General features: G+C 46.2%; 6 protein-coding genes across 6 annotated transcripts; 2 read left to right on the forward strand and 4 right to left on the reverse strand.

Annotated features, from left to right (window-relative positions):
• Positions 1-1,607: 1,607 nt before the first annotated feature.
• TrAFT101_004462 (uncharacterized protein) lies at positions 1,608-3,316 on the reverse strand. The gene is made up of 3 exons (XM_024910453.2): positions 3,186-3,316; positions 2,820-3,127; positions 1,608-2,766 (listed from the first exon to the last, which is right to left on the reverse strand). The coding sequence occupies exons 1-3, from the start codon at positions 3,221-3,223 to the stop codon at positions 1,667-1,669; spliced, it is 1,446 nt and encodes a 481-aa protein (XP_024765743.2). The 5' UTR covers positions 3,224-3,316; the 3' UTR covers positions 1,608-1,666.
• A 3,903-nt stretch (positions 3,317-7,219) lies between these two features.
• Positions 7,220-8,586, forward strand: TrAFT101_004463 (uncharacterized protein; the record flags this gene model as incomplete). The annotated part of the gene is made up of 5 exons (XM_066127179.1): positions 7,220-7,285; positions 7,335-7,505; positions 7,565-7,883; positions 7,934-8,448; positions 8,509-8,586. 5 exons carry the CDS (start codon positions 7,220-7,222, stop codon positions 8,584-8,586), a joined length of 1,149 nt encoding a protein of 382 aa, XP_065983288.1.
• A 31-nt stretch (positions 8,587-8,617) lies between these two features.
• On the reverse strand, positions 8,618-10,425 carry TrAFT101_004464 (uncharacterized protein). Its single transcript, XM_024904782.2, has one exon. It carries the CDS (start codon positions 10,355-10,357, stop codon positions 8,723-8,725), a length of 1,635 nt encoding a protein of 544 aa, XP_024765741.2. The 5' UTR covers positions 10,358-10,425; the 3' UTR covers positions 8,618-8,722.
• An 889-nt stretch (positions 10,426-11,314) lies between these two features.
• On the forward strand, positions 11,315-13,320 carry TrAFT101_004465 (uncharacterized protein). Its single transcript, XM_024903056.2, has one exon. It carries the CDS (start codon positions 11,465-11,467, stop codon positions 13,244-13,246), a length of 1,782 nt encoding a protein of 593 aa, XP_024765740.2. The 5' UTR covers positions 11,315-11,464; the 3' UTR covers positions 13,247-13,320.
• On the reverse strand, positions 13,239-14,728 carry TrAFT101_004466 (uncharacterized protein). Its single transcript, XM_024907194.2, has one exon. It carries the CDS (start codon positions 14,637-14,639, stop codon positions 13,320-13,322), a length of 1,320 nt encoding a protein of 439 aa, XP_024765739.1. The 5' UTR covers positions 14,640-14,728; the 3' UTR covers positions 13,239-13,319.
• Positions 14,729-15,479: 751 nt separating this feature from the next.
• On the reverse strand, positions 15,480-17,292 carry TrAFT101_004467 (uncharacterized protein). The gene is made up of 3 exons (XM_024910452.2): positions 17,023-17,292; positions 16,840-16,927; positions 15,480-16,776 (listed from the first exon to the last, which is right to left on the reverse strand). Exons 2-3 carry the CDS (start codon positions 16,909-16,911, stop codon positions 15,538-15,540), a joined length of 1,311 nt encoding a protein of 436 aa, XP_024765738.2. The 5' UTR covers positions 16,912-16,927; positions 17,023-17,292; the 3' UTR covers positions 15,480-15,537.
• Positions 17,293-17,345: the final 53 nt, after the last annotated feature.

Raw genomic sequence — 17,345 nt, forward strand, 5'->3', positions numbered from 1 at the left:
CGACGAGAGCGCGAGCTTTGGACGAGGGTGCGACTCAGCTGGGGGAGAGGCGCCTTGGCTGTGGACGGCGAACCAGCAGAGCTAGCATAGTAGTCGTAGTGTGGAGAGACCAGGGGAAGGAGTTTCGGGAGGCGTTTTCTGCGACAAGCCGGGGTCGAGTTCATGCGCCGACGGTTTTGTGGCGATCGGCGCGCTGGTCGGTTTTCGGATTAGCGGTTGGCGATGTGATATTAGCATCAATATCGAAGATGGCTATTTCTGATCGTTTGGCGACTGTGCTACGCAGATACGATGGAAACAACTCAAAATAGGCGGCAATTGTTTCAATGTCTGAGCGAGATCCGGTGAATGGAAAACATGCAGTTTCATTTCTAACGTTTAAGCCCTTGCTGTGCGGCGTTGATGCTGCTGATCGAGTGCAGCGCGCGCACTTACACGCAGATGCCACGATGGATGCTCATTACACACCAAATTGCTAATTTGGCATGTGTCAATGCGCCCAGCTCCGAGATGCGATGAGGCGCAAGCAGCGGATCCGGAACATCGTCATCATCGTCAAAACAAAGAACAATGCTGTTATCATGCTATTATTAACCGCTCCATCCATCCATCCATCCATCCATCCATCCAGTAGTGCAACAATCTCCATCGTCTGCGCGCAGGTAACGTTGAATCCAGGCCAATCCTCCAGCGTCAAACGACGCCTCCGCCGTGCTTCTGTAAGAGCTGCCGCCAGCATCAGCCCTCGGAACTGCGCATCTCGACCAATCTGCCCCCGTCAGCTGCGCGCAGATTCTTCGAGACGCTCGACGAGTTTCATGTCTGAAATTGCCCCTGTTTGAGGAGTTCGCGGGGCCCAGTGGCTAGCTGCAGCGCTAGCGGAATCAGGGCCAAGGATAATCCGGGCCGTGCTCGAACCGCGGCCGAGCCAATTTCTTATTTTCATGTTTCTCTACGGAGTGCCATTTGATATGTATCATTGAAACCAACTCCACCAGGTTATTGCTCCGTGATCCTTACATCTGCAGTCTTGGCTTGGCCGCAGCTCGCAGCACGCCGTCAGTGCGTGCTCGAGGTCTCGGGCTCGGATCGTGGCCGACACGCAGGGGTTACAGGCGCAGCATCTGCATCGCTCCATCACCAATTTCAGAGCTTCAGGCAATGGATCGTCCTCGTTCCGAGCCTGTGCACGAACCCCGCAAATCATCCTCCTCCTGCTTTAGGCTGCTGTGCGTCTATTCAAGCTTACTTGTACTCGGGATGCTTGGCGCCGATGCTTTGGGCGAGCGGAAAACAAGCATCAATCTCATAACTTTAATTCTGGGCCTGCTTCGGTGCCAGCCTTTCCGGTTACAAGCGGGCTAGGAGATGTCAGCCCTACTTACTTGGTGCCGTTTCTGTGCCTGAGTGCTTTGATTGATGACCCCATTCCCACGTATCCTGTTTGTGGAGAGATGTAGATGAAGACTCTTCTCGTAGTAACATTCCTACCCTAGGGCTGTCATGAGACACACACCGAGGACGTATACATCACTCAAAGGAACAAAACTATTCTATACGTATAGCTATTGTGATTATATGTGTCTTTGACATACATATAATTTTCATTGTTTACATGTAATTGGTTTCTCTGCGTAAAAGGCCGCCATCGCAAACACCCGTGTTTCTAGTAAACACCAGGCAAAATCCTCCACTTAACTGCCTTTTTGTACTTGGCCCAATCTTCTCCATACTTCTCTGTGCACGCCGCATCATCCCTTCTCTCGCGATATATCAGCAGCGAGGCGAAATACACCACGTAGAAATACGTGTAAACCATGCCCCATCCTCTTGCCGCTCCTTGGACCACTTGTCTACCATCAAGCATTGTAGCCACGCTTGCTCCCGCTGTGGCAGCAGCCCCGGCTGGCAGAATCACATATCCTGCCATGCCAGTGGGAAGGCTGAAAGGCGATGCCTGTAGCCAGTCTCCAAAGTAATTGATGTGGCGCGACACTCCCCACCATCCATCCGCAAGAAGTCTTGTGCCTCGCTTAGTTTGTATGTAAGACATGTTTTTAACGCTGGGGTGGTCTGGCTGCGTGCGAAAGATGCGTTTCTGCGAGTTGGACGCCCGAAAGATGTACAGTCCAACGGCAAAGACTGCTGATACGACGGAGATTCCTGCCCAGCCAAGTTGCAGTGGGTACACAGAGAGGTAGCGGGCTTGCGTGGAATAAAGAAATGGCACCCAGACAATGTCCCCAAACGTTAGCATGAAGCCCAGCCCATCTGTGATTGTATCCATCATGCCAAGAAGTCCTGATTCGGCATATTGTCCTTCGAGGACGTAGTATCCTTGGACCAAGGTAACGAAGAGAATGCTGTCGGACACAGATCCGAATGTGCGGTACTGCTTTGCAACAAAGGCAAGGTCGAGGAGGATCCAGCCCGTCAAACCAGGCCGCATTTCCAGCCAGACTTTGAGATCAACCTCGCCAAAGAAGGGGAGGGTGACGCGAGGGTTGAGTTCACGGCCGATGAAGAAGTCGTACATGATATTACCGGTGTGGCCGCCCTGTGCGAGCTCTCTCAATTCACTATTACCTGGCTTGACACTAAAACTTCGCAGGTATACAAATATTGAAATCAAAATTGCGAGGATTAGATTGGCTGTGTATAGCTGCAAGTAATTGTCGTCGATAAAGGTCCAGAGAGGGAAATTAACGCCGTATAATAGCGTTCCAATGGCGCATGCAGCAAGTTGAACAAGACTAGAAGAAAACGCTATAACCAGTTAGTCCCCTGCCATCTACCAACTATTTTTATGTTTTACTTGCCATTCAACTTGTACTTTAATGGACGGCCTGATTCTCTCAGCTTTGTGCCATAGAGCTCCTGTCCGGGCAGCACTCGATACAGCACCAGGCTGAGTACGTAGTAACTCATCATCCAGCCGCTGGCCTTCCAGCTGGCAAAGCCCCAGATACCATCCTCAGGCCATGGAATTTGATCTTTGAGCTGCTTTAATGAGAGAGATTGAGGCTCAAGGAGCGCAGGGGCAGGGCAGCCAGTGAGGTCATTGCAGGTAAAGTAAAAGAAATAGAGCAGAACCGGGAGACCAAAGACAAGCGATCCGGCGCCTAATCTAATGAACATGTTAGGCGAAAAAAAGAAACTCTAACGCTTTGATGTTATCAACCTACGGGCCACCGAATTCATATTTGTGTTTTGCCGCTGCCATTCTGGCTTTAGTGGTCGAATACCAGCGCAGATGGGTTTATGTAGTTTGCTCTGCTACCTTGTATGTTGTCCTGCGATAGATTAGCGGGCTTCTATTTAAGCTTATTTGTTTTCCAGTTGTAACGGGGTACAACGTGGATGACATATAGTTGCTTTTTGGCGACTTATATATATGTGTGATGGTGTTTGGGGATTTTTGATGAATGCGTTGGCGATTACGAATACGGCCGGCACGCCAAATCGCCGTACGCCATCTGAGCTGATCCGGATAGATCGCGCCCGTGGACTAGTTTCTAAGCATTTTAAACGAGATGCTGCTAATCTGGGTTTCTAGACGTCTTCTCATTGGACCCAGTTTCAGATCCACAGCTTAGTTGACTCTTAGCTAATAAGTCTCTAATTTCATAGTCAAAGAGCTCTGCTTGTTACATGAACTAATCATTGATCACTGATCTGGATCTCCTATGAGTTAATGTCCGCAAAATCGCGGAGTTTTGTATGTCCTGAACTGCGTAAGGTATTCTCAAAGTACCCCTTGATTATAAGGTATACCCCTATATGAATACACCCCCTAAACTACTGGGGCACATCCTAAATTATAACCATTTGCATAAATTGTAGGGTGTAGTCTCTTTTACCGTACGTGCTCACATGTTCTTTCTGGTTGCATTTGACTGCAAGGAGTATCATTTGGCATCAATCCCTCGTCGATGACTAAGCGACGCTCGACGTAGAAGGAAGTGTACCCCCCCTATAGGTAGGTAGATGCTCTGATACGCCTAGGAATTTGTGTTTTCAGCATTTTGTTTAGATAATACATGCTCGTGCATTTGATCCCAAATATTGGCGTTTCTTAAAATATTAGTTTCAATAAGCTGGAGTGCTTCTTGATGACCGGCCAAGATCGTATGGGTTTTAGCTCTGAACCTATCCAGGGCCTCACGGGAATAGTTTGCAGCAGCGAATTCTCGACATGCAGCTTGAAGTTCGTTGTTGACGTCCGTTGGGACAGATTTCTGTGTTGGTAGTGGTTAAATATATGATACGCAAAGATGTTGAGGGAGTAGAATTAAATGTATATCAGAAATACTTCTTTCGTAAAGGTGGTAACTGACGGTAAACTCTGACTATTGAAGTTGTCCGACATCTTTTTTGCAGTGGTGACAATATAATAAGAAATTACGAGAAATTGTGCCTTGATACACGTATTTTAGCCTGATATTCAGAGGACAGGAGTGTTTCTCAAATTAAAGAAGAGCGGAAAGGCTGAAAGGCTGAAAGAGAGAGAGGAGAAGATATACAGTAAAACATGTATTCATAGAAAGGCGGGGTAGTGCTTCGAAAGTGATAAATGAGTAATATGTGAGAGCTTATGCCAACCAACATGCCTAAGGAAGCATCTGCCTAGAGACTTATGACAAAGAGAGGAAGGACGGTGAAGCTAGTGCCCCTCTCTACACACGAAGCTTCGCAGCATAGGTGGCTGCCTGGAATAAATGACATTTATAAGGAACCACTCTAAGGTCTAGGATTTGTATTGGTGTATAGATAGAGACAGCCATTGCCTTAGAACCTGACAAATGTATGTTTAATGGAGAACTCTGTTAAATTGGAATTTGAACTGTTGAATCTCTGAATTGTGGCGTCGCCGAGATATCTTCGCTACCTTGGGTACAAGATGACGGCCTAAAACAATGCTGTGATAAGGTCTCTCTGTATCTTGGGAAATTGGATTATCTTAGTCACTCCACTGTCTCATGGGAATATACCCAAAGATCTGTTGACTAAAAGCAACTTATATTCTTTCACTATGCGCATCCCAAAGCATATTCCCATTACTGTATTCAATATTCCAACGTAGCCAAGTTGAAATCCATTCAATTATCTTCCACGCCTATTTGTTCTCCCTTTACGCGCAAATTTCAAGGCAAAAATGTAGGTCAATTCCGAAACCGCATATGCCACCCAATGTTGAACAAGTTGCCTGGCCACTTGCTTGGAACAACAGCTCTCTCTGTCTATTAATATACTGGCGTCAACTGCTAAATCTGAGACCGTAGGTGTTGCCATTCAAGATAGCGACTTTCGCAACTAAGGGGACCTTAGAGTGAATATAATTTCGAAATCGAAGCTGTTCATACATGAAGGCTAAAAGTATCGTTCAAGCTTATTTTCGCCTTATAAACAATATCCAGTGCCACAAATTGTGTCATATCTAAGCTATTATCATTAAATTGTGCTAATTCATATTATTATAGCTCTAAGATGGGTAGGGAATTAACCTACCGCAAGTGCTTCTAATGGTAGCACCCGTATCCACTATCGTGATCTAGCTTCACAAAAAATTTCCTAATTTGGTAACCGTCGTTTGCCAGTAGATGTCGTGATATCAAGGAACAAGCACTGCAACCAATTAGCTGGTTAAAAGAAATATTAACCTTGATTAATGATATGTGTAAGTTCGACTGATTGGTCGAAATCAGATTTATGATTGATATTCCGAACCTGCATGGCATTGGCTACCGAGAATTAACACAGACTGAAACGGTTTCTCCGTGTAGAAGAATAAGTCGAGGCCATAACGCCCTGGTTGATAAACATAGCTATGGAGTCTATCTACTGACGACATCTTTAGCTCTGATGGCCTCATGTAGGTGAAGAAAGAATGTGCCTTTGGCTCTTACTTCATCACGCCATGCAACTTGATGATGACGCTCATCTCAATAACAAGATTCACTTTGACATTTATTATTTATATTGTTCAATGAGTATGTACTTACTATGTTCAAGATCCTATTCCTTGGTAGAAGAGCACAGGTAGCCCAGTTTCACAATGAATCTGCTGCCAAGATCTGATAATGACGGTATAGTGCCCTCGCCACTGCCTGAAGCAGCAGGCTATGTGGTTGTCGTCGCAGTTGGTCTCGCGTTTGCTGTCGGTGTGTTTCCACTCAACACAAAGAGCCAATTATCAGAACTAAGATGAATAGGAATGATTGGAATAACGCGTCTACTAAAGAAAACTCTCAACGAAGATAACTCAAATGTTGAAACGTAAGCGAGACGCCTCCAATCTCAACCCTTTTCATGCCGATGACTGATGATTGGAAAATCACAGATTCATGGTAGCCAACAGATCAGTAGGGACGGGCCTTGTTGCCTCTGCAGTAGTATCTGTACGATAAACATTCCTCACCCAAGGGTCACCATGCTGACGAAGTTTTAGTCGTGGCTATGGAGCACAGCCTTACTCAGCTGCGTGCTTGTGACATATCTTTATGGGATATCTGGAGGATTCTGGTATGGGGCAGGCTGCTCACCGTAAGTGAAACCATCTTTGTAAATTCTACGATACATGCAATGTTCTGACCAACATATGCATAGAATGATAGTTTTCTTCGCTTATCTTGGGGTTGTCTGCAAAAAGCGTATACCACAAGCACATACAGTCCTTGAAATCGTCCGAATTAGATACGGTATGTACAAGTGGCTGCTTTGAATGCTAATTAACGTACGAACTCTCATAAATAGGCACCGTTGCACATCTTATTTTCACGTTTTTGGCGATTATCAACAATCTTTTCAACACGATTAACATGATCTTGGGTGCTGCGGCCGTGATTACATTTCTGTAGGATTCACTCATTTGACTTTGAGATTAAAACTTCTATTAACAATTTTATAGGACAGGCATTCATATAATGGCGTCTACTTTCCTTTTGCCCGTCGGAGTGGTGCTGTATACACTTGTTGGTGGCATAAAAGCAACGTTTGTACTATATTTGTAAAGCAATCTGAAATCAAAGTTGACAATTATAACTCTAGGTTTCTAACGGACTATATACACACATTTGTCATTGCCATTTTGTGCTCTTATTTGACAACAAAAACGCTCCTCCATCACGATGTCGGCTCTATTGACGGATTGTATGATCTTGTGGCCAAAGCGCAACCTTCACACGAAGTTGATGGAAACTACCAAGGATCACTTCTTACAATGAGCTCCCAACAAGGAATCTTCTTCGCTATAATTCTACTTGTATCAAATTTCGGTGCCGTTATCGTAAGTTTACGCTTCATTATGGAATAAATGCTGAAACTAACATGCATAGATGGATACGAGCTATTTCATCAAAGCGTTTGCCGCATCGCCAAAAGCTGTTGTTCCGGGCTATGTAGTAGGTGGTTTTGCCTACTTTTCCATTCCTTGGAGCCTTGGTACCATCATGGGCCTTGCAGCTTTGGGATTGGAGAGCTCTCCGATATTTCCTACATATCCTCGTGTAAGTTTCGAGTCTTTTTAACAGACTTAATTTGCTCTAACATCTATTCGTCATGGTAGCCAATGAATAACTTAGAAGTCACAAATGGCCTGGTACTTCCTTACATAGCTGTGGCAGTGGCAGGAAAGGGCGGTGCTGTGGCAGTCCTACTTATGACTTTCATGGCAATAACTTCAACCCTGTCTGCCCAAGTTATTGCCGTATCATCTATCTTTACTTTTGACTTTTACAGGACATATATCAACAAAAATGCAGGGAACAAAGATGTCATCAGGTGGAGCCACCTGGGTGTCGTTCTTTTTGCCGCCATCTCTGCTAGTCTTACTGCGGCGTTCAACTACGGTGGCATCAATATGGGCTGGACTCTATATATGATTGGTAAGAGAAATATTCGCTATATTGGACTGCTATCTAATTGTCTTAATTAGGAGTCGTAACATGCCCAGGTATTTTCCCCTTGGTTTTGACCATTCTATGGAACAAACAAAGCGGCTTAGCAGCTGTTGTTTCAGCGGTAACTGGTTTGGCCACCGGTCTTGGCGTCTGGTTGGGTACAGCGCAAGCTTTATTCGGTAAAGTATCCGTTGATTCGACTGGGCAAACACTTCCCTGCCTTTATGGAACTGTCGCATCTGCTCTGAGTCCTTTGCTCTATACAGTTATCCTGTCATTCATTTGGCCGGATAACTATGATTGGACGCGATTTCGGGAAGAAAAACTGCTACTAGATAGCGATACCCAAACCGAAGAGTCGGATAGAGAAGAGCAAGCCCGGCAAGGCAGCAAAGGGGATGTTCTCAGCAGTGCTTCTGAGGTCGTATACGACAAAACAGATCTGAGGTGGAAACGATATGCACTGTTCTGGTCGCTTTTCTCATTCTTTGGTCTTTGGGTTCTCTGGCCGCTGCCAATGTATGGAGCGGAATATATCTTTAGTAAAACTGTGAGTTTCATCCGCTATCATGAAAGAAAATGGTATCTAACCACATCGACAGTTCTTCAGGTCGTGGATTGTGGTGTCGCTTATATGGCTATGGACAAGTCTACTCATACTGGGTGTGTATCCGTTGTGGGATGGTAGGAAACAAATTTTAATAGTATTAAAAAGTCTCCGAGGTTAATTTCGCATAAATTATACTTAAAAAAAAAGTGTATTAAACTTCACAGGAAACAACACACTCTTCATATGGGAAAGTCACTCTTGCCAAGAGCTAGAATCAGTTAACTACCGTCTCTTGAAAAGGCTGACCATCAACATCGTAGGCGTCCACTTTGTACTTTCTAAATTCGCGCGCAGGTATTCCTTTCTCAAACAAAATGTCCAACTCTTCATAAGATCGCTTGAACGTTTCGGGATATCTAAAGAATGCCCACACAGTAACAAGCAGTGATGTTCCTCCCCAGAAGTAGGCTGTCTTGCCGGCCCACCCCCAAGCAGTAGGGTTGATCATGTAAGGCTCCAAAACAGCTCCGATGATATCAAAAAGCTGATGAGCAACCTTGGCCAAAGCCACGCTCTGCACTCGCAAGCTGACAGCAGACACTTCACTCGATGTTGCGTACGCCGCGGGACCCACGGAAATATCGTAACAGAATACCCATAGAATAGTGAGGGCTACTTGACCCCATTTCGTTCCTTCGTTGCCATGAATCGTAGCCAAAATGCCGATAAGAATATTGACAACGGTCATGAAAACCATACCCCAGAGGTAAAGGTTTCGACGACCTAAATGAGCAATGAGGACTGACCCAATAAAGGTTGCAAGCAGTCCGATGGCAGTAGCTGCCACTGAGACTTTATAGCTGTTGTTTGCAGACAATCCTGCTTGCTCCCAGAAATAAGTTCCCGGGTTCATCATAAAAATACCGTTAAAGACTTGACCAGCGAATGACAAACAGCAGATTTCCGTTCGGCGAAGGTTGCTACCTCTAAAACAAGCAATATATGAAGACCCGGTTTGTATTTCCTCTTCATAATTCACAGTATGAATAATCATGGCCAAATGTTCTTTGACTTTCGTATCACTCTTGGAACTGAGCCGACGAATACTGTGCTCTGCTTCTTGGAGACGACCTTTGCGAACAAGATACCATGGAGACTCTGGAGCGAATAGGCATCCTACAAAGAGCGGCACAGGCCAAATCCACTGGATGGCGAATGGAATTCGATAGGACCACTGTGAATCCAAGTTGACAAGGCCGTCAAGGACACCAATGGCTATGAGCTGACCGACGATCTGCATAATATTGACGCCGCTGGTAAGAAATCCACGCAATGAAATCGGTAGGCACTCTGAGCTGTAAGCCGGCCCAATAGATGCAAATGTGCCCCAGACCATGCCACAGAAAATTTCACCAACGAGAAGTGTCTGGAGATCGTGGGCGCTAAATGGAATAGCAACGAAGCCCGCCATAAGAACAAGACCAACCAGCATAACTCTTTTATAGCCGAACCTCGAAGAAAAGAAGCCATTGAACGAAGCACCCAGGATAATGCCCACGATACTTGCTTGCGAGAGGCCTGTCTGCCATTTGGCGGGGATCTGGTAGCCCTTGCTGACAGGAACCCCGTATGCTTTCTGGAAAGCTGGATAGCCATAGAAATTATTGATCAGTGCGTTATCGTACCCATACATGGCGATAGATAGAGAGAAAAATGAGGCCCATGCAACACCTTTCCACTGTAAACGAACAGCTTCGAGAATGCCTTGGGAGTGCTCCAGATCGGTGGCCTCCTTAGCTCCCTGAGTGATGGCACCCCATTCCTTTTCAGGAGCAATATCATTATCAACCGTCTCAACTACCGCCTTATCTTCTAGGCCATGAGGGTCATCAACGGCAGTCTGAGCCATGATGGAACTATTGCAATTTCTTTATGAGATAGTTTGGTGTTTCTCTGTGTAGTGACGAGCCAAATAGCACTGTTCCTTGTGACCTTTTATTTATACTTCATTCAGGAGGACCATACGTCACAAATCTATAATGCAACTGAAATCGGTTTATGTCAAGGATGGGCATCAAGCTGGGTGCTTTGTAGTAGAAATTCACGAGCCGTCCAATAGCGTTATTCCCGTAACAACACCTCCGTCATGTAGTGTACTAAGGTTTAAGCTATCTAGAATGTAACCTTAGCATAGGTACTCCTTGAATGGAAGATAGAAAGAGGCTACGGAATATCGTTTTGAGCCACCATGAGACTAATTGCCTAGCTATCTGTAGCTGTTGTCATATAACACTTGGCGTTATTCACATATAGCCAAATATTAGATTGTATATTTTAATAAGAAGTATGTTCATGAGACATGATAAGGGCAGATGGTCGATGATGTCGTTATCTCCCCGATGACTTTGTATCTCATGATCATACAGCAAGATGCAACCACTAGTTATAGCTCACGCCCTGTATTAAATAGTCCGGCTGATTTTAGGCGAACTTGATAATACCATGGATTTCCTAGTGAAGTAAAAACATGTACTTGGCATTATCTATCGTGTAACGTTATATCTCTTCACTGCGAGTTCCGACGGCTGTTCAGCCGATCAACCCCTCTTGGAAATCATGGCCATATCTTGGGATAATATTTCGCCCGCTAGCGTATATATGAATGCCTCTAGCCCCCGCAGTGGCGTCGTGTTGGAGAAGCGAATGGCACGCCAAGAATAAATAGCAGCGGCTTGAACGGCTATAATTCGATGTATGTAGATCGTACCCCGCTTCAACACGCAGCTTTCGAGAAAGAACCCGATAGATAATGGCAGTTGAGTCACGACATCTTAGGTGGGGGACAGCATGTTTCCGGAAATGTCTTGGTATAGGTAAAGATAGTAGCCGAACAAGATCGCTTCTCCGCGATATTTCTCATTTAATCTGGCCATTGTGAAACAACCAAGTTTACTGACCTTTGTTCGAGCCTAGTACCATTCTATAGTTAACAAAAGACCAATATTCGTCCTTCACCATGCCCTTTGACGCTGTTGGTGCTGCCGTGGCAACTTCAAAAGATGGAGCGGATGCTTTGTTCAATCCCTCATATCCCGATTTCAGCCGTTTCCATAGTCGCAGATCGGTTGTGTATAGCACAAAAGGCATTGTTGCGGCGTCACAGCCTCTTGCTGCGCAAGCTGGCCTGGACATTTTGAAAGCGGGTGGCAATGCGGTTGATGCAGCGATAGCCACCGCGGCTGCCCTCGGCGTAACAGAGCCAAACTCGACTGGTGTAGGAGGAGATATGTTCATGATATATTGGGATGAGAAGAAGAAGAAAGCTTTTGCAATGAACGGATCAGGTCGCTCGCCAGCCGCGTTAACAATTGACAAGTGTCGCGAAATAGGCTTGAGCGGGAATTTACTGCCGCCCCAGCATGCAAACTCAGTTACAGTTCCTGGCCAAGTTGCCGGATGGTTTGATGCAATGGATACCTACGGCAGCGGTAAAGTCACGATGGACCAGATTCTGAAACCGTCTATAGAACTCTGTGAGGACGGTTTCCCAGTGTCCGAAATCACAGCCCGACACTGGATAGAGTGTGAGGGGTTACTGAAAAAGTCGTCTCCAAACGGCGGCGAAGTTCTCTTGGCAGGCGGCAAAGCTCCGAGAGCAGGGCATGTCTTCAAAAACCCCAATCTCGCCAAGGTGCTTCGAGAAATTGCTTCCAAAGGCAAAGCAGGATTTTATGAGGGGTGGGTTGCAGAGTCTATTGCGGACACTCTCCAGAAACTCCAGGGTGTTATGACGACTCAAGACTTGAAAGACCATACGACCACCTTTGTTGAACCAATATCTCAGGCTTACAACGAGTATAAGCTATGGGAGTGTCCGCCTAATGGTCAGGGTATCATAGCTCTGGAGGCGTTGGGGATTATCAAGAGCCTAGAGAAGGAAGAGAAGATTCCTCCTCTCAAGAGTCTACAGCATAACTCTATTGAGTATGTTCATACTATTATAGAAGCTCTGAGGTATGCATTTGCCGATGGAGATGCGTATGTCTCGGATCCAGAGCATTCCGGGCCAATTTGGAAAAGTCTACTCAGCGAGAAATACCTCGCTGAGCGAGCGTCTTGCTTCAAATTGGATGCCGTTGATACAACCTTGAAGCACGGGTTCCCCAAAAACGCTTCAGATACCGTCTATCTCACTACGTCTGACTCGGAAGGTAATGCATGCAGCTTCATCTGCTCACTTGCTTCCAACTTTGGCGGCGGAATTGTTCCGAAAGGCTGTGGCTTCGCCCTACAGAATCGAGGAACACAGTTCCAGCTGCGTGAGGGACACGTAAATACGCTCAGGCCCCGCAAGCGACCATATCACACCATCATTCCAGCCATGGTAACGAAGAATGACCGTCTCGATCTCTCCTTTGGTGTGATGGGCGGCTTCATGCAGCCACAAGGCCACTTGCAAGTAATGCTCAACTCGTGTGTCTTTGGCTTCAACGCTCAAGATGCTCTGGATGCTCCAAGAGTGTGTATCCGACCGTCACGCACGTTGCCTGAGTATGCAACGGCTGGCGACTATTCTAAATTGACACAAAAGTCTATGATATGTTTAGAAGAAGGATTCCCGGAAGAGACAGTTGAGGGTTTGCGCAAACTAGGACATGAGGTAGAGCTGATAACCGGATGGAATCGTGACCTATTTGGCCGAGGACAAGTCATCCAAGCAAATTACGATCCAAGTGGCCAGAGAGTCTACAACGGAGGAAGTGATCTACGCAGTGATGGACATGCGGTTGCTTGGTAATATTTTGTATACCCATAGATTTACTTTCTACACGCTAGACCATTCATAATAGACTGCTTCAGCATTATCCTTTCTATGGCCGACTTGATACATCTACCTTGACGTCAGACAACTTTGACGAAACAATCCTTCCATCCTTGATTACGGCCAAGATACTCGATTCAGAACGATCCAACAGCGTAATGTCCTGCAAAGGATTTCCATCTAATACTATAAAGTCGGCGTGGAATCCCTCCTTCACCTGCCCCAGCTCATCGTCTTTCATAAGCAACTTGGCCGCGTTGACAGTCGCACTGCGAAGAATTTGGCCCGCCGTCTGAACCTGGCTTCGCACGGAAAACTCTTTGCTCTGAGCAAAGTGCAGTGGTCCTAATAGATCGGTGCCAAAGCAGACCGTTACGCCGGCATCGCTCGCAATCTTGATAGCTTGAAGGCCCCTTTTCAAGACATCCTCGTTCTTCGCTGCTGACACCGGAGGCAAGAAATTGAGCTGCTTCGACATGACGTGCGTGATTAACGTCGGTGTAAGGAATGTGCCCGTTTCGGCCATGAGCTTAGCCGTCTCTGCATCAAGGAGGTTGCCGTGTTCAATGCCTCTCACGCCTTGTCGGATGGCTTGTTGAATGGCCTGCGGCGTGTAGCTATGGCTTGTGACATATGTGCCATTGTTCTTTGCCGCGGTAACGATGGCTTTGATCTCCTCGTCTGAAAATTGAAGGTTCTCAATCTTGTCCGTAGCGCTTGCGATGCCTCCGCCACCCATGATCTTGATAAAGTCTGCCCCTTGGCGCAGCTCATCGCGGGCAACCCTGAAGCATTCCGATGTTCCGTCAACAATACGACTGATTCCAGAGACAGTGCCGCAAGAGCAAGGACTCTGATCGTGAGAAGACCTCATGTCGCCATGGCCGCCAGTCTGAGAGAGCGCATATCCAGCTATAAAGAGTCGAGGACCGAGGCAAACGCCTTCTTCAACAGCCTCTTTCATAGCCAATGTCGCACCACCACAATCGCGGACGGATGTGAATCCTCGATCAAGCATCGGTTTCAGGACCCAGGGTTGGCGAATGAGACTTATTTTCTCAGTCATATCCTTGTATGCGCTTAAACTCGCTTCGCCGGGGACTACAGCGATATGTACGTGACAGTCAATTAGCCCAGGACACACATGCTTGCCTTTAAGGTCAATGGTGATTTCTCCATCAGCAGTATTAGGAGCTGCGTTTTCGCTAGTGTCTATAGACAGAATCTTTCCTCCGGATGTTTTGATTGTAACATTTTCGACTACTTGCTCTTTGACGGGGTCGATAAGCTTGGCGTTTATAAAAGAATATGTAGGCTGGGCATCAAGTTTCCAAGGCTTGATGATCTTTGACATATCTATGTTAGCCATGGTTGATTCCAGGTGGTTGTAATAATAATTAAATTATCATGAATTCGTATAAGGGCCTAAGACTGGGCGTAGATTGCCAAGGGCATCCAAATAAGCAGAGGAAACAGGAAGCATACACGTAACTTTCATTCCTTTTATACCCGTCTATGAACTCAAAACCTACTGCCATAGGAGGGGAACTACTCCGTAATCCTTTGGCGTCTTAAACTTAATGCGCTGCCTCGGCCCCAAATCTCCACTACATAAGACAACCCCGCGTTCTGCCGTGCTGCCACTTACAACACCGTGGCCTGACGTTTGGATAGAAATAGCACCACCTGTTGCCAATTTCCTTCTCTTATGAGGATCGGGAGAAGATGCATTTGTTCTTTAAAGATGTAATCTATGATTCTCCATCGCCATTTACCTATACTTTCAACACTGACTTGCCTTTGCTTGGTTATCAACTCCCAGAGTCGTTTTATTCGGAAATTCAAATTGCAAAAGTTCCGGCTAAAGAAGCGGAAGCGGAAGCGGAAGAATGCTATATTTCCCTTGCCCGTGTGCGGCAAACGATTACTTCACATCTTACTCAAGACTCAGCGCTATCAAATGGAGGGTAGAGTAGCTTATTATATCAAAGAAGTTGTGCCAATTTTTAAACGTTAAACTTCATTATAATCTCCGTTAACAAAAGATATACCGTTCGTTACCTTTAGTAGTCTTCAAGCTTGATGTGAAGAGCGCGCCTGGTTTGTACGCTTTATGCACTCATGTGCGTAATAGATATGTGCTCATTTAAACCCTGACTATATACATTCGTATTCTTGTTTCTTTTTGCCCCTGTTCATTTATCATTTTCATCCACGAATCCCATTTATATGAATTGCGTCTTCAAACTCTACCGTTGCCTTGCAAATCACCACTTGTTGGGTATTACCTCCCCCTTGACCACGTTGACCAAGTCTCTTATAGGCCCTAACATTTCGCCTTTTCCGAATTGCATCACCTTCTGCATCACCTGTTCATAATTATCGCCAGGAGATACCTTTCCAACAATCTGCTCTTGCCGTGTCTCAGCGCCGTGCGACGTTAGAACAGTCCGGCCAACAACTGCGTCCATACCGCGTAAAGCAAGGGTGATTGCTTCTCTTGCAACGGCCGGGATACCAGCAGCGTCAAGCGTGAATATTTTCGTCGAAGGATAGTTTTTCTGAATAAAATTAACAATGTTTGGGTTATATGCGCTGCCTCCACAAAGGAACAGTTCGTCGATATTTTGTGATGGCGCAAAGCACTTATAATGATCCACGATAGACTGAGCCGTGATTCTCGTGATCGTGGCAACAACGTCTTCCGGTAAAAGCCCCTTATCTTCTGCTTTTGATATAAGTTCATGAGCTAATACAGCCCTGAAATCATCGCGGCCAGCACTCTTGGGAATAGACCGTTGAAAGTAAGGATGAGAGGAGATGAAGTCGTCCACGATCTCTTCGTCAACCTTTCCTCGCTTGCCTATTTCGCCATCTATATCGTATCTCTGCGCGCCATTAGTATAATGGTGAATAGCAGCGTCGATGTAAATGTTTCCAGGGCCCGTGTCAAAGGAAAAGAAGTTGTCATTTAGCTCGCCGTCGATGTCTGGGGGGATAAAGCATACGCTGCCGATGCCGCTAATGTTTTGACAAGCTCTTAGCTTGGTAGGATGATGCAGAAGCAGGGCGTCAAAGTCGGCCAGGGAAGCCCCTGGCTGGCCCACAGCGACTTCGCCGACTCGAAAATCGGTCACTGTTGTGATTCCGGTACGTGCAGCAATGACGACGCCTTCGTTCATACTGATCGATGTCCTCGCTTGGCGTGTTATGGGATGAGGAATGCGCCATGTTGCTTGTGCATGAGAACTGATAAAATCTATTGTAGATTTATCAATGTTGTTGGTGGCAATGAACTCCAATCCGGCCGTGGCAAAAGCTTCCCCGAGAATAGCATTGATTTCCGCGACTTGCTCTGGTACGTTGAAGTCATGGAGAGCCATGTCCATCAGTCGCTTCTTGATTTCAGGGTCCAGTAGCGCCTCTCCATATTTCAGCAGCTCCAGGCTGACAGGCCCTGCAGCGTTTTGCTGTCTGAAGCGGCATAAAGCGCAGTCTATGCTCTCCTAAACTACTTGGTGAGCATCCAGATTCAACTGACGCATCCCAAGAATAATATGGGACCATACCACGGAAATTCCACTGCTCAGGCCCAAAACAACCAAATCCAATACTGGATCAGTGTTTGCAACAGAGCCCATCTCGAATCCCTATCGCCTGGGAGATCATCATACGTTGTCAGATTACTACTCTGAAAATTCTCTGCTATCGAAAACTAGTCGGGATGAGGCTAAATGGATATATTCTCGTACAATTGGTAATTGCCCCTGCAGCGGACGGACGGGCGCTCCGTCTAAGCGGGAAAAGGAAATCGTCGATAGCCTTTCAGCCGAGATCAGTCAGCAATATCTAGATCTTAGAAATGGGCTAACAGTCGTCGAGAATCAATGGCTTCAGGAACCAACCGCCCAGTGGCAATTGTTAGCGTGTCTGGTTACAGCCATGCTGCATACCAAGTTGAGCTGTATTAATAGGCTCAATAACTAGTCTACGATACTGACACTTATATACGATGCTGCCAACTCGACTTCAAATTTGCTTAAACGGCGCCATTAGTGATTAGAGAAGGATGGTT

This window comes from Trichoderma asperellum, chromosome 2 (assembly GCF_020647865.1).
Source record: "Trichoderma asperellum chromosome 2, complete sequence".
Lineage (NCBI taxonomy): Eukaryota > Fungi > Ascomycota > Sordariomycetes > Hypocreales > Hypocreaceae > Trichoderma > Trichoderma asperellum.